General features: G+C 37.3%; 1 protein-coding gene across 2 annotated transcripts in view; it reads left to right on the top strand.

Moving 5' to 3' along the window:
• Window positions 1-16,174, top strand: part of Cul1 (cullin 1) — a 74,385-nt gene that overhangs the window by 30,596 nt on the left and 27,615 nt on the right. For both annotated transcript variants that reach the window (XM_029534548.1, XM_021190391.2), the window contains exons 3-4: window positions 13,579-13,753; window positions 15,751-15,918. In XM_029534548.1, coding sequence (XP_029390408.1) covers window positions 13,579-13,753; window positions 15,751-15,918 — 343 coding nt within the window. The remainder of the gene's footprint in view (window positions 1-13,578; window positions 13,754-15,750; window positions 15,919-16,174) is intronic.

The following is a 16,174-nucleotide window of genomic DNA, read 5'->3' on the forward strand; positions in this document are numbered from 1 at the left end:
AAGAAGAAGAAGAATGAGGAGAGGAGGAGGAGGAGGAAGAAGAAGAGGAGGAAGAGAAAGAGAAGGGGAGGGAAGGAAGGAAAAGAAATTGAGGAGGAGGAGAAATAACGATGATGATGATGATGATGATAAAGCTCAGCTAACTTAATGGAGCAAATTGATACTAATCCAGAACTTTTACTTGCTCATTTAATTGGTATGTGAGTTTAAAACTTTAGTATATATCGGTACTTATCAAAACAGGTTATGTTAACATTTCAAATACTTTAATTTTAGAATACTTATAATAAATAAATGTCTATTATATAATCTAATAATTATATATATCTTATATGTTTAATATATATTCATAATGTACATGTATTTTTATACTTAAATGCATTTATTCTGTAGGACTTCTTTAAAAATAGGGACTGAAGAGATAGCTCAAAATTAAGAGCACATACTCCCTACAGAACCCCACATACCTGGGTTCAGTTTCCTGTACTCATGTTAGGTGGCTCACAACCTCCATGTAACCAGCTCCAGAGAATTGGATATCCCTGTCCTTCTCAGGTAATCTCACACACACACACTTACTCACACACAGAGACATAATCAAAAATGAAAAAAAGCTTAAAAGCAAAAACAACTTTGGGTTGACAAGATAGTTCAGTTAATAAAGGCCCTTGCTACCAAGCCTCACAACCTGAGTTAAGTCCCTGGATCCTACGTGGTAGAAGTTAAGAACTAAGCTTGCCCTCTGACCTCTACAGGCATGCTGGGGCATGTGTGCCACCTCTCAATCACCTCCACTAAAACAAACAAAATAATTAAAATATGGGTCTACCAGGTATGATGCACACCTTTAATCTCAGCACAGAGGCAGAGGCAGGTGGATCTTTCTTGAGTTCAAGGCCAACCTGGTCCATAAAGTGAGTCTAGGACAGCCAGGGCTCTGTTACACAGAGAAACCCTGTCTCAGAAAACAAAAAGCAAAAACAAAAAATTAAAGTGTGGGGTTAGAGAAATGACTTAGTGGTTAAGAGCACTTTCTGCACTTCAGATAATCTGAGTTCAGTTCCCAGCATACATATTGGACAGCTCACACAGCCTGTATATCCAGCTCCAGGGGACCCCAGCACCTTCCTCTGACCTCCTTGGTCACACACATAAAAATAATGCACTCTTTAAAAGAAAATTCGAAAGTAGTAACAGCTTAGTTGAAGTATTAACACACTTAAAAATTAACTCATTTTAGTAGTATGCAGTGATTTTCAGCATATTTAGTTTTATAACTATCAGTGTCTGCATTTAGAGTGTGTGTGTGTGTGTGTGTGTGTGTGTAAATAAAATTTTTGTTATATGAGTGAGGGCTTTAGGGTGTTTTTCTTGCATGTATTGTGTTAGATACCCTGGAGGTGGAATTACAGTCAGCTGGGAAGTGCCATATGGATGCTGGGGATTAATCCAGGTCCCATTACAGAAAGTGTGTTTAGCCACTGAACTAACTCTCCAGTGCCCTTAGGATATTTTCATCACCCCTGAAAGATTCAATTAGGAATTGAATCTCCACACCCCCAGCCCCCTTCTCTGGCAGTCACTGATCTAGTTTCTTTGAATTTGTCTATTCTAGACTTATCCTGTAAACATTTATACAGTATATGGCTTTGTGTCTTGGTATCTTTCACTTAGCATAATGGTTGTAAGCTTCGTCCTTTCTTTCATGACTGGTTTGTATGGACATTGTGCATATCCATTCATCCTTGTATTTGTGTTAGATACACTGTTATGAACACCATGTACTTCTTGTTGAGTGACCATATGTTCACTCATTCTCTTGAGTAGGTACCTGTGAGAGAAATTGCTGAGTCATAGATAGATATGTTGGGTACTTTTAAGGAAAATGGGAGTTTTTGCCAAATGAGTGGATAGAGAATCTCACAGGCTTTTGTTTGCTATGTCTGACTTGTGGCTGGCTTGTTTGTAATAGAACTAAAAGGCTGATTTCAGTGGTAAAGCAGTTTTCAGTTGGTAACATTTTCAGAAACCTATGTGGTTGAGTTTTTGTTATTCACAAAAGCAGACCAGCATTACTTTGGTGACCAAGGAAACTTCATTGCTAATCTATTTAGGTTTTTTGTTTCTTTATTTGTTTGCTTGTTTTAATTTAAAAATACTTTGTTTTTTGAGATAGACTCATTATAATAGCCCAGACTAGCTTTAAACATGATTCTTGTGCCTCAGCCTACCAGGTGCTAGGATTTATCTTACAGGTTATTATAGGTACCTGGCCCTAGGAAAATATTTTAGTTGATTAATTTGTTTATGTGTGCGCATGATATGGGGAAGGGGACTTTCCTTGGTGTACATGTGGAGGTCAGAGAACTTCATGAAGGTACTTCTTTCCGTCTATGTGGGTTCTCAGGTCAGATTCAGGTTGACAGGCTTTTGTGTAAGCCTCAGCAGCCCAAAATTTCTTAGTACGTAATTTTCACTAAATTAGGGTATTTTGTTTTGTTTTTGTTTTTGTTTTTTGCAGATTATTTTTGTTTTGGTAGGGCTGTGAGGAAGTAGGAACTTTCTATGCTTAAATTACTGAATTCTCTTATTCTGTAGATAATTTATTGCTATTTTAATATCTGAAAAGTTTTAGCTTTGAGCCCTTGTTTTCAACTTGAGTGCTCTGTGTGTGTGAGTGTGTGTGTGTGTGTGTGTGTGTGTGTGTATTCACAATAGTCACATGGAGTACTTTATTGTAGAAAACTATGAAGTCTTTTCTAGGTAGTGAGCAAATAATAGAATAAATAATAATTAAATTACATAATGAAATCTTGTTTCTTTTCTTAGGGTTATTTCATATAATGCCCTATACTGGGCTGAAGAAATTTTTAGTTTTAAAAAAATCCTAATGTAAAGAATTTACTGCACTTGGGAGGCAGAGGCAGGCGGATTTCTGAGTTTGAGGCCAGCCTGGTCTACAAAGTGAGTTCCAGGACAGCCAGGGCTATACAGAGAAACCCTGTCTCGAAAAAACAAAAAACAAACAAACAAAACAAAAAACAAAAAAAAAAGAATTTAAAAAGCATTCAAAGTTTATTTTCCAACAAAGAACATCAGCAGGCACTGGACTTATAAAAGTGCTTATCCATAGAACACATTCCCAGAAGGAGCCACCGCTCTGTACTTGGCTGCTTCAGGTTGAACAGATACTGTTGTGTACACTTTCCATTCCAGAAGAAAGAGGGTAGCTTAACGAAGAGTTGTTTTGAATCCTAGAGTCAGGTGGAACAATGTAGAAACAAAGCTTGAGTAACATCCACATTTCAAGAAAGGCCATTGATAGAGAGGAGAAAGATTCCTCACTCATGAGTTGGGCCTTTCTTCATGAGACCCTCAGCAACATTTCATGTACAAATGGTAATTAAAATAAAGGAATCAAAAGAACATCTTGACTATCTACTGTTTCTGACTGGCCTGGGACTTGGTAGAGTGCTTTCTTGTCTAGGTGCACACGCTTCTGATTTTGATCCCAAGCATGGAAAAAAATATTACACATATTTTAAAATGAGGTAGAGAAATCAGATCTTTTGCCCAGGGTTTTGTTTTTTGCACTTCCTAGCCTTTGTTCAGTCCTCAGGGGAGAACTCTTCATAACATGGCAGTTGGGCTTACTGAGCGTTACCTGAGGCAGCACTGTACCAATGCCTTTCCTTTTCCCATTTATGAATTCTCAAAACGTTGTCTTTTCTGTTTTTCTCTCAGCGGTGGTGTGAACTAGAAATTGTCTTCTCAGCTGGTTTTCCTAAAGTCTTTTCTTTTTCCCAGTAACTTTGTAAGGGTCTCATCCATGTTTCAGCCTTGGCTGTTTACCTCAGCAAGCCATTTGTATCTCTAGACTAGAATACTTACACATATTTGCTCAGCTCTTATGTATTCAGCACAGGCTTTAGTTCTGCAGAACCCGGTAGTTTTCTCCTCACTGCTGGCTGCTGTTGCTACTCAGATCTGCAGTTTCCTCTGCATTCTCTTATATAGGCCGTTGAGGTGGGAAGGAAACGGGAGGTAGGTGACAACTTCCTATTTCTGCCTGCCTTCTGCAGATTTCTGTTTCCCTTTGTAGAAAATAATGACAGAAAAGCAAGTCAAACAACAAATAGATTGTTTTCAAAAGATTGCTGGTGATCTCCAGCCTTTTTGGAATAACCATCTAAACCAACAAGTATATTTGAATGTTTCATCTTGTATGTTTAGGAGTCTTAAACCAGCCTGACTTTGCTCACTTGCTAGCATGGCTTATAGCAGATGAACCTAAAAATAGGAACGTTTTCCAAGCTTTTTCAAATGTGATCTAGCATTTTGGTAGGCCTATAATTGTCCACAGTTTTAGAATATGATTCAGCCCAGTCTATACCAGGGATATCCAATTCAATTCTAGCTGCTCAGGAAGTTGGGGCAGGGTTCTTAAGATTTAAGATCTGTATGGACTCTGTACAGAGGCAGGTTCAAAGCCAGCCTTGGCAACTTAATGAGGCCTTCTCTGTGAAGTAAATACAAAGGAGCTGGTAGAGCACTTGCCTAGCATGTGAGTTCTTGGGTTCAATTTCAGTGCTGCGGACATAATTAAGGCTCCAAAAGGAATAACTAGTTCATATAAGGAAATGTAGCTAAAGACCATGGGAAAATACTCAGCCTCCAACTTCTGAAGAAATGAGGGATTATAGTGAGATTATATTTTAGAAAATAGAATCAGGTGGAAAATGTAATGTTTATAGCTAATGTTAGGGATTCTAGGGAGAGAGGTAGACTGATCCCTTGCAGAGCAGATGGAAGCATTACTGTGATCTTTCTGGAGAGAAATTTAGAAACTCATTTCTCAAGAGATAACAATATATGATGGCCCATCATTTTGTTTTTAAGCCTTTAACTCTACCTTAAAAAAGTAGTATAATCCCAACACTTGGGAAGCAGAGGCAGGCGAATTTCTGAGTTCGAGGCCAGCCTGCTCTACAGAGTGAGTTCCAGGAGAGCCAGGACTACACAGAGAAACCCTGTCTCAAAAAAAAAAAAAAAAAAAATTAAATAGCTAAATTATGTGCTCAAGGCTCTTCATATTTTGATAATAAGAAACAATAGAAAACACCTTCAGTTTTCTGATATATTTAGTCATCAAATGTGTAAGGATGTGTAGCTCTGTGGTAGAGTCTGTGCTCAGCTACCTAAAGCACTGGCTTCAACCCCAGCACCACCAAAAGATGCCCTGAAGATTGTTAATTGACATGGAATAGTGTTCATCTGAACCTTATACGAATGCTTCTGTAAGCATTCCACCTGTTGTACTCTGTGGAAAGTGGCTCTGCTTGTGTGTTAGGGTTGGAGGTTGTTTTGTTTTGTTTTTGTTTTTTCGAGACAGGGTTTCTCTGTGTAGCCCTGGCTGTCCTGGAACTCACTCTGTTGTTGTTGTTGTTGTTGTTTTTAAAACAGTTCTCTTCCTTTGTATGTTTTTAGTATAAACATGCATTTAAAATATATATATAATATATATGTATGTATATATATATATATATATAGCATATATATGTGTGTGTGTGTGTGTGTGTGTGTAAATATATGTGTGTGTGTGTGTGTGTATTTCACAGAAATTACTGCCATGTAAATGATTTGAGTGGTTCAATTTGTTTGTTCTTTATTAGCATATGTATGGGATATTTCTACTTTCTTTTAAAACTTAATACATGGTCTATATATTCAGATTAAACATTATAAAATGGGTTTTGGTATGATACTCAGAGGTTAAGAACACTGACCACTCAGTGAGAATTTGGGTTCTATTCTCAACAACACATGGTGGCTCACAACCACCTGGAGCTCCACTTCTAGGGACCAAGTACCATCTTCTGTCTTCTACAAGAACAAGGCAGAGACTTGTTGGACATATAAACCTTCAGGTACTCAGACATACTCAGAAAATAAAAGTAAATAAGTCCTTAAAAACTAAAGAAAGATAGGTTGGAGATGGGCTCAGCGGTTAAGAAAGATGGGCTGGAGAAGGGCTCAGCTGTTAAGAGCACTGATTGTTCTTCCGAAGGTCCTGAGTTCAAATCCCAGCAACTACATGGTGGCTCACAGCCACCCATAATGAGATCTGATGTGTCTGAAGACAGCTACAGTGTACTTACATATAATAAATAAATAAATTGTTAAAAAAAAAAATTAAAGAATTCTACAGTTTATCACAGTCAATTGCCGGTAAGCTTTGCTTTTGAAATATGCCATGAGGTGATGTTACTAGCTTTGGTGGGATATTTCTTTGCAGAAATGAATGTAATTATAAAACTGAGAGACCTGTTTCATGACTTCCTAGTCTGATTATACCAATGATATTCTGCCTCTTGCTGTTGTCATTTTCACAAGCGTTCTAGTTGTTGATGAAGGCAGAAAGCTGTTTTGGTTTGGTTTATGTTGCTACAGATTGAACCCTCTGCTACTGAGCTTTATTACTAGCCTAACAAAAAGTGTTTTTTAATACATCGTCCAGTGCAGCCTTTAAAATGGATGTCAGTAGAAATGGTTCAGGTTTCAACCTTTAAATTACAATTTGGAAAGAAGTGGGTGAAAACAGGTTCTATTTACTATTGTTGCTGAATTTAGATTTTCTATTAGAAAATAGAAGTGATTTTTTTTTTTTTGTAATAGCTATAAGGATCAATATGTGTACATGAGGAGTAGTATGTGATGCTGTGGATAGAAGCTATGTGACACAGCCCAAGCCCTTCCTTCAGCACTGATAGATGTAGAATAAACACACTGCACCCCTCCTCCTTTCATATAATGGGGAAGTGTGGGTAGTTGGAGATGAACTTTGGGGGGGCAGTGTTTCCTATGGCTGTCCTTCACCAGACCTGACATAAAGCATGTACCTCAGGGAGTACCTGTTATAAGAGGCCACCAATAGGATCCTGTTAAGACTTTTATTTCTATTAAGCCTGAAGAACCCATAGCAAATGAATCATTTCTCTGATGTTGGGAGAGTTGAAGGGTCATTTTCAGAGCCTGATCCCAACTTGGTTCTGTAACATACATAACCCACTGTCTTACAGCATTTCCCACCCACTGCTAGTAGGAAACCCTATCAGACCTCTGAGAGAAAAGTATAGATCACAGCTTCCACTCCTGTCAGTTTTTTGCCCAAGAAACTGAAGGAGTTCTTGGAAAAGAACCCAGTGTTTAAGAAGTCAGTGTATGGGTTTGTTATGGTTTGTGGCTGACAGTATTATATGGTCGACCATTGTCTGAGTTAGATTTTTTTTTTTATTCCTACTACTAAGTATTATGCTTCTTTTTGTATTTTATTGTTTGGTCACATTGTACTTTATTTTTGCTTTAAGATGATTTGTAACTGGCTCTCTTCTATTTAGTATATTAGATATCATCCACTTTATACCATGCATCTACATTCCATTTGTTTATATAGTAGAATGTGTTATAGTATGTGACTATATCACATTTTGTCTTTCCATGGGTTGGTGGGCATTTGGATTGGTTTGGATTAGGGCTTGGCTATTAGGAGTAATGCTGACGTGTGTGTGTGTGTGTGTGTGTGTGTGTGTGTGTGTGTGTGTGTGNGNGCGCGCGCGTGTGCTGATACAGTGACTGCATCAAATTGCTTACCCACTAGCAATATATAACAACTACTGTTTGTTTCTTTCATTGTGGCTAGTCCTTAACTTGTTTCTAATTTTAGCCATCTTAGTGACTGTGAAGTAATAGCTCATGTTGGTTTGATTTACATTTTACTGAAGGTTAAAGGTATTAAGGACCTTTTCTTGTGTTTATTGACTGTTAATATATTTTAACCCCCTTTTGCTTGTATTCAATTGAATTATTTGCCCTGTTACTGTTTTAATAGTTCTCTATTTATTCTATTTATGGATCCTTTCTCAGATTATGGCTATGTGGATTGTCATCATTTAAAAAAATACTGTTTTATTTATATGCATGAACATGAGTCTGAATGAGTATATTTGCACCATGTGCATACAGGAACCCGTACAGGCCAGAGGAGCACATCTGATCCTCTGGAGCTGGAGTTTGAGGTGACTGTGAGTCATCATGTCGGTGCCAGGAATCAAACGTGGGTCTTCTGAGAGCCACCAGTGCTCTTAAACAAGTAATGGCTGAGCTGTCTCCAAGTCCCAGTTATGTTTTGTTTCATTTTGTTTTTTAATTTGAAAATTTTGTTTATGATTGTATGCATCTGTGTGAGTGTATGCCACATTGCAGGTGCCTATGGGTGTCCAGAATTCCTTGGAACTGGAATTATAGGCAATTGTGAACCACCTGAGTAGGCTTCTAGGAACTAAACTTGGGTCCTCTAGTAGAGAAGAGGCACTCTGAACCTCTGGGCCATATTTCCAGTCCCTCAGATATGTTTGTTTTCTGAAGTTCAGTTTATTTTGTTAAATATATATCTTCATGTGTGTATACTTATGTGTGCACATAAGTGCATATACACTCATAGGTGCACATACACATGTGTTTGGAGGTCAAAGGTTGATATCATTTGTTTCCCTCAATTACTGTTCACCTCTTTTTCGAGGTTAAACCTGTGTTAAATTCCATTATTTGACTAGACTGGCTGGCTAGCAAGCCCCAGAGATAATCCTGCCTACCCGACACACACCACCACTCGTTCTTTTCATGTAGGAGTCTGACATGCAACAGACCATCTTGCTCTTTCCATCTCCCAGATGCTGAAGTTACTTGAGTTAATTTTTGTCTGTTAGAGTCCAACTTAATTTTTGAATATGTGGTTATTCAGTTGTCTGAGCACCAGTTGTTGAATCACCTCAAAAACCAGTTTTACCAACATACTGCTAAGAATAACATTAAGTAAGTGTTTCCTTTTAACTTTTATAAGTGTTTTATATATTTTTAGGCTGTTATTGGGAGAATATGCTTATAATTAGATCTTTTTAGTTAATTGTTATTTTTGTTATCATGGAACAGTCCTTATAATGTCTGTGAGATTTCATTGTTTGATGATATGGCAGTCTGTTCTAGCTATATACTTTGAACGTTTGTGACAATTGTGTTTTGTATCTCCAGTGAAGTGGTCTTGGAGTTTTGACCATGTATTTTTGTATCTTTGTAGCCCATTGATAGTTTATTATAATGAATAGATTGATTTTTTTTTAGGCCATTGTTTTTTTCATTGTTCATGTTTTTCTTCCTCTTGTATTATTTGAAATTTTTTCTCTCCCGTCTCCTTCCATTCCCTCACACCACTTCTCAGTCTCTCATATCCCAGACTACCTTCAAATAGCTGTTGCTGAGGATGTCCCTAACTTTCCAAGTGGTGCTGAGATTCCAGGTGTTCAGGACCATTGCTGTTGCTTTAAGAGACAGTTCTCTGATGAAGAAATACTGCAGTTGGGTATTTTATTAGTTGTCCGACCTTCTGTTTGTAGTAGACTTTGGTCATGTTTGTTTATAGTTTTTACCTCATATTGATTTAAATTATGTTTTTTAAGGTGCTAGGTATTAACCTAGGACCTTGATAGGCAAGTGCTCTACCATTGATATATATATATATATATATATCCCCAGCCCAAATAAATTAGCCGAAGATAGTTAACTCTCCTTGAAGGTAGTTTTACTTTAACATGTTCAGATTTTCAGCTTAGACCTTGGTGATTTTGTTTGGAAAGGTGATCTCCAGCTTGAGAACAGGTAGGTGATAGATAATTTCTTCATCTTCGTTTTATTCTTTTAGTTTATATATTTTTGTTGATCATCTGTGATATATTTTGAATTATCCTTAATGTCATTTATTAAGTAATCTTTTACCCACTAATTTTGGAAGAATCTATATCGTATGTCCTTAAATACAGTGGAAGAGTATGTTTTTATTATGTGTCCTGTTTAATGCTCCCCTGTCTTGACAGCAGTAGTTGTCATAAAGGTTATAACAGAGGCAGTGCACTCTTTGCCTTTGTCTTCCCTGTCCTCAAGTTCTATCATGCTAATATGTAGAGGCAGCTGGTTCGACTTTTCATTTCTGTTTCTGTAATTTCTATGCCTCTGTTTCACAGTGGTGTATTGACCCGATGCTGTTGTCCAGTTGTATACATCTGTGACTCTATTGTTATATCAGGTTGTCACTGTTCTGCATGCCCTTTGCTTTGTATGTTTGGGTAAGTCTATTTCTGAGTCATCTGAAAATAATGTTTCAGTTATTTCAGTATTTATAGTGTGTGCTTCTGGCTATGTTATTTGTTGCCAAATATCATTGTTTTTGATTAGTACTGGCTTTTGTTTTTCCAAAACCAAATATTGCAATTGCTTTTTTCCTTGAAATTTGCAACCTTTCTAACCTGTTGGAATTTTTAGGACTATTTCCACAAAATCAGTCATGTTAGGCAATCTTATAGGTCTGGGGTTTTTCTTGATATTTGAAGAATGTTCCATCTGTTTTTCAGGCCTGTGGGCATCCTTGTGAATGGACTTGCTGTCTTTTTTTTCTTTCTTTCTTTCTTTCAATCGAGCTAATTTTTATTATATTCAACAAAATATATATTATACCAATCAAAAAATGGTGGACATGTTATTAAATGAACATAAATAAAGTCTTTTTGTTTTGTTTTTAGTAGAGCTTTAAAATCTTGACTCTTACTGTGGTACAAACCCAAAATAAGAACAATTTTTAGACATTGGAGTTCATTGTAATTAGGCTGTACTTTAGTGTCCCTCACATCACCAAAGGATTTTACCTACATAGTAGCTAAGCTAAGAGTTGACAGTTCTGCTGCACCAAGGAATGTATTGTAGGCACGATTATTTGGATACATATTTCCTGCTATGGTCAAAGCTATTTGACTTGAGTGATTGTCATCATTCTCAGCCTACAGGGAACAGGTTACATTCATTTAAGAAATTGTATTAAGTTGGTCTATCCATGAAGTCATTCATCAACTGTTTCAGTGAACAATGCTTCTGCTTGGAGGGTGGCCCAGACGCTAGGTGAGAGTAAGATTCTGGTTCATTGGCTGTGATGATTTTGAAAAGCACTCGTCTCAGAAAAAGAGTAACTTATAAGGTCCTCTTCTTCAAAATTGATACAACAATTATAAATATCAAGCAAAACATTTCAGTCTCACTCTTATTTGTTCTCTTACAAGCCACCTCCCAAATTAGTTGTCTATATTTCTTTTGGCTGTATAAATAATTTTGAAACAAGTAAGATGTTCTGAAAACCGTAGTATAGTGTAAAAACATCAAATAAACAATCCTAATAGGCTGAAATAGGAGAAGCATGATTTCATGACCATTATATGGTACACAGTAAGACACTGTCACATACAAACAAACAGAAAGTGTATATGGGTTATACAATATTGGACCTATTTCTCCAATTACCAAATTAGACCACTGGATGATAGCCAACAAATTTCTTTCTTTCTCTTTTTCTTTTTTCTCGAGACAGGGTTTCTCTGTATAGCCCTGGCTGTCCTGGAACTCACTTTGTAGACCAGGCTGGCCCTGAACTCAGAAATCCGCCTGCCTCTGCCTCCCAAGTGCTGGGATTAAAGGCGTGCGCCACCACGCCTGGCTCAAAAAATTTCTAATTCCTCATATTTTTGAATTTCAATTGATTAGGATATGTTGGTAATACTAACTTTCATATTAAGAGATATTAAGGAAAAGTGATTGTTACTTCCTGATATTTTGTTGTTAGAGTTGGAATTACGTTTGTGTGGATTTGTTGAAAGATTACTTTGCTTTTTCTAGGGTGTAGTTTCACTCCTTGTGTTGATGTTTTCCATCTATTATCCTTTGCAGGGCTGGATTTGTGGAAAGATACTGTGTAAATTTGTTTTTGTCATGGAATATCTTGGTTTCTCTCTCCATCTATGGTAATTAAGAGTTTTATTGGGTATAGTAGTATGGGCAGGCATTTGTGTTCTCTTAGGGTCTGTATGAGATCTGCCCAGGATCTTCTGTCTTTCATAGTCTCTGGTGAGAAGTCTGGTGTAATTCTGATAGGCCTGCCTTTGTATGTTACTTGACCTTTTTCCCTTACTGACTGCTTTTAAAATTCTTTGTTTAGTACATTTGGTGTTTTGATTATTATGTGACAGGAGAAGTTTCTTTTCTGGTCCAGTCTATTTGGAGTTCTGTAGGCTTCTTGTATGTTCATGGGTATCTCTTTCTTTAGGTTAGGAAAGTTTTCATCTATAATTTTGTTGAAGATATTTACTGGCCCTTTAAGTTGGGAATCTTCACTCTATTCTATACCTATTATCCTTAGGTTTGGTCTTCTCATTGTGTCCTGAATTCCCTGGATGTTTTGGGTTAGGAACTTTTTGCATTTTGCATTTTCTTTGACTGTTCTGTCAATGTTTTCTATGGTATCTTTTGCACCTTAGATTCTCTCCTCTGTCTCTTGTACTCTGTTGGTGATGCTTGCATCTGACTCCTGATCTCTTTCCTAGGTTTTCTAACTCCAGGGCTGTCTCCTTTGTGATTTCTTTATTGGTTCTAGTTCCATTTTTAGAGTGAAGATTCCCAACTTTAGATTTTTTTTTTTTTTTTTTTTTTTTTTTTGAGACAGGGTTTCTCTGTGTAGCCTTGGCTGTCCTGGAACTCACTCTGTAGACCAGGCTGGCCTCGAACTCAGAAATCCACCTGCCTCTGCCTCCCGAGTGCTGGGATTAAAGGTGTGCACCACCACGCCCGGCTTACTCTAGATGGTTTTGTTCGTTTCCTTTGCCTGTTTGATTGTGTTTTCCTGTAATTCTTTAAGGAATTTTTGTATTTCCTTTTTAAGGGCTTCAGGTTGTTTACCTTTGTTCTACTGTATTTCTTTAAGGGAGTTATTTATGTCCTTCTTAAAGTCCTCTATCACCAGCATGATCTGAATCTTGCTTTTCTGCTGTGATGGTGTATCCAGGACTTGCTATGGTGGGAGAATTAGGTTCTGATGATGCCAAGTAACCTTGGTTTCTGTTGCTTATGTTCTTATGCTTGCTTCCCAACATCTGGTTATCTCTAGTGCTACCTGCCCTGGCTATATCTGACTGGAGCTTGTCCTTCCTGTGATCCTGGTTGTTGTGTCAGAACTCCTCAGAGTCAAGCTGTCTCTGGGATCCTGTGATTCTGGAAACCTGTGATCCTGAGATCCTAGGTGTGTCAGAGCTACTGGAAGTCAAGCTGCCTCTGAGACCCTGAGATTCTGGTGTGACCAAGCTCCTGAGCTCCTGGGATCTTTGGAGCGCCTGGGAGTGGAGCTTCCTATGGATGTTGTGGGACTGGCTGTGGAGTTTGCACCTGGGTCTGCACAGGGAACCAGCCTAGACCAGAAGGAACCTGTGCCACTGGTCTGGTGGAGTTCTTGCATGCCGGGGTTCCTGCTGTTCTCAGTTATTCCCTGTGTTGGGACAGATCCTCCTCACCTCTGATCCTACTGTCTTTTAATATTACCAGCATTTTCCATTTATTTTTATTGGGAATCTATTGATATATAAACAGAAGGAAATATGTTTATGTTGATTACTGTTACATCTGTGGTATGTGTTACTTTCCTTAACTTTCTCCAAGTCATGTTTATAACTACTGTACTAGTGTGCATCAGTCCAACCAAGCCCGGGGTGCTGGAGTCCCTCCTTCCAAGTCAAAAAAGGGGCAGACTCCTGGGGGAGCTCAGTTTGTTGGCTTGGAGTTATACAAGCGATTGAAGGAGTTTTTGAAGAACTATTTGACAAATCTTCTTAAGGTAAGATGTCTCGATGGTATAAGCTTATAAAAATGTCCGTTTTGTTCATTTTTTCCTTAAGTGCAATGATTTTTTTTGTGACTGCCATCTCTGTTCTGTCATATTTGCTGCTTTAGATTAAAATTGTGCTTACAGTGGGTTAGTTCTTGCTGCAACTACCCATATCCTATGAGTTAGTGGCTCATTAGCTCAAACCATTGCTTAGGCAAAGGTGAGTCTTTTTATTTTCATTTTTTCAAAATAGGATTTCTCTATTCACCCTCGGCTGTCCTGGAACTCAATTTGTAAACCAGGATGTCCTGGAACTCAGACCCCCTGCCTCCTGAGTGTTGTGATTAAAGGCATAGACCACCACTAATGGTGAAATCTTTTACCTTAGCTTCTGCCTTTGGTTTTTAGTAGTTTGTTCTGTAGCAAAGGAAGTGGGTTGCTTTACACTCAGCCATTAGGGGATCAGGTAGCTTCCTCATCTGGTATTGTGTATATGATGTCTTCAGTCTACGAAGGTATTTCTATTCCTACCTGGGAAAGTTCTCAGTATCTTCTATGTATACAGTTCATTTTTCTTTAGCTGTTATACAATATTTTCTGCATGATACAAAACTTTTTCTTAATTATTTTACAATAATTTTACTAAATGGAAACACATTCTAACAGACTGTAGTTGACTCAGTTGTAACTAATGTATCAGTTTCATGTTCTTAAACATGTGTCTTGCTGCAGAACAAATCCTTTGACTTTACAGTACTTGGTAAATAAAGTCTTGTAAGCAAAGTCTGTTCTGTTTTCAGTAGCTACTCCATCAGCAACATATTTGTATTTTATATCCAAAATAGACCAATTTATGTTTTAAAATTCATTTCATTTAAATACACAAAACATTTGGTTGTCTCTGGGTGTGACCAGGTATTTACATAGATGGTTGGGTCACTTGAATGTTATTACTTGTAGAACTACAAGTCTACTGGACTTTGACTTTCCACATGAAGACATACTTCTTGGTATACTTAGCACAGCATCTATGAATAGTAGTGCAGTGATTTTAGAGGGTAGGACACACTTTGGAATTGTCATTAATATCTAAGAATTTTTTTCCAGCCAATTTTATTCAAATAAAAACTAGTGAGTTTAAAGTAGGAATAATTTGGATAACTTCCAGTTTTCTTTCTGAGGCTTTGTTAAAGAAGAAATGTTGTATTGTTATGTAATGTTTTTGTTACAAAAATACAACAAATACCATAAGATGAGTAGTTTTGTAATCTTACAAATTTGTGAAACATTTCATATTTTTAAAAAATGAGTATACTTTAATTATGATTTATTAATCAGATAGATTGATTTAAAATAAACAACTGGGAAGATATCAAACAGAGATGCTTTGGAGGTAGATTCCCTAATAAGAAATTGCTTAAAAACTAAAAAACAAACAAACAAACAAAAAAACAGGACATGGACTGGAATTCCAGTACTGGCCTGTAATCTTAGCTTTCTGGAGGTGGAGGAACAGAAGTTCAAGGTCATCCTCAGCTACATTGTGAGTGTAAGGCCAACCTTGGAAAACATGTGATCCGAGGAATGGGTGGGTATGTACTTGGGCTGCACGACTGAGTTTAAGGCCGGCCTGAGCAGCTTATTGAGACTGTCTTAAATTAAAAGTAGAGCATTTGCCTAGCATTTGACCCTAGGTTTAGTCACTAGTACTGAAGAAAAAGCATAAAAGAAAGTAAAAGCATGTTCCCATTTTGAAAGCTTAGGGTACATTCTACAACTGCATATACCAACCTATTCAACCCATGAAAAGTTCCGCTTAAATTTGATAATGAAAGACCTTTTTAGTGTTCTTGTGAGAATTTCCATTAGCTTGTTTCTGTACATAGCAATTGACCCATCTGTAACTGCATATATTTGTACATTTTGATGCAGTAGCTTTTTCAGTAAGTTTTAGCTTGATTATGTGACAAACTGTTGATATAAAGTCTTAGTGAACTCGTTTTTAGGATGGAGAAGATTTAATGGATGAGAGTGTACTGAAGTTCTACACTCAGCAGTGGGAAGATTACCGATTCTCCAGCAAAGTGCTGAATGGAATCTGTGCCTACCTCAATAGACATTGGGTTCGCCGTGAATGTGATGAAGGACGAAAAGGAATATATGAAATCTATTCAGTAAGTTTTTTTTTTAAGAATTAATAAATAACCTTTAAATATGTTGTGACAAGAAAGTAGAGAGGTGAGAAATCAGAGCTGTAAAATAAACATAAATAGTTTTGTGTTTACTTTTAAAGTGTCTCCAATTAATTGGGCAATTATTATGCTTTGCATAGAACTGCTTGAGTTTTAGCACTAGACTCCTAGATGCTGGCAGTTGCTAGCAAACAGGTACCTTATCTGAGGATTAAGCTCCTAACCTGGGCATTCATAC

This window comes from Mus pahari, chromosome 2 (genome assembly GCF_900095145.1).
Source record: "Mus pahari chromosome 2, PAHARI_EIJ_v1.1, whole genome shotgun sequence".
Lineage (NCBI taxonomy): Eukaryota > Metazoa > Chordata > Mammalia > Rodentia > Muridae > Mus > Mus pahari.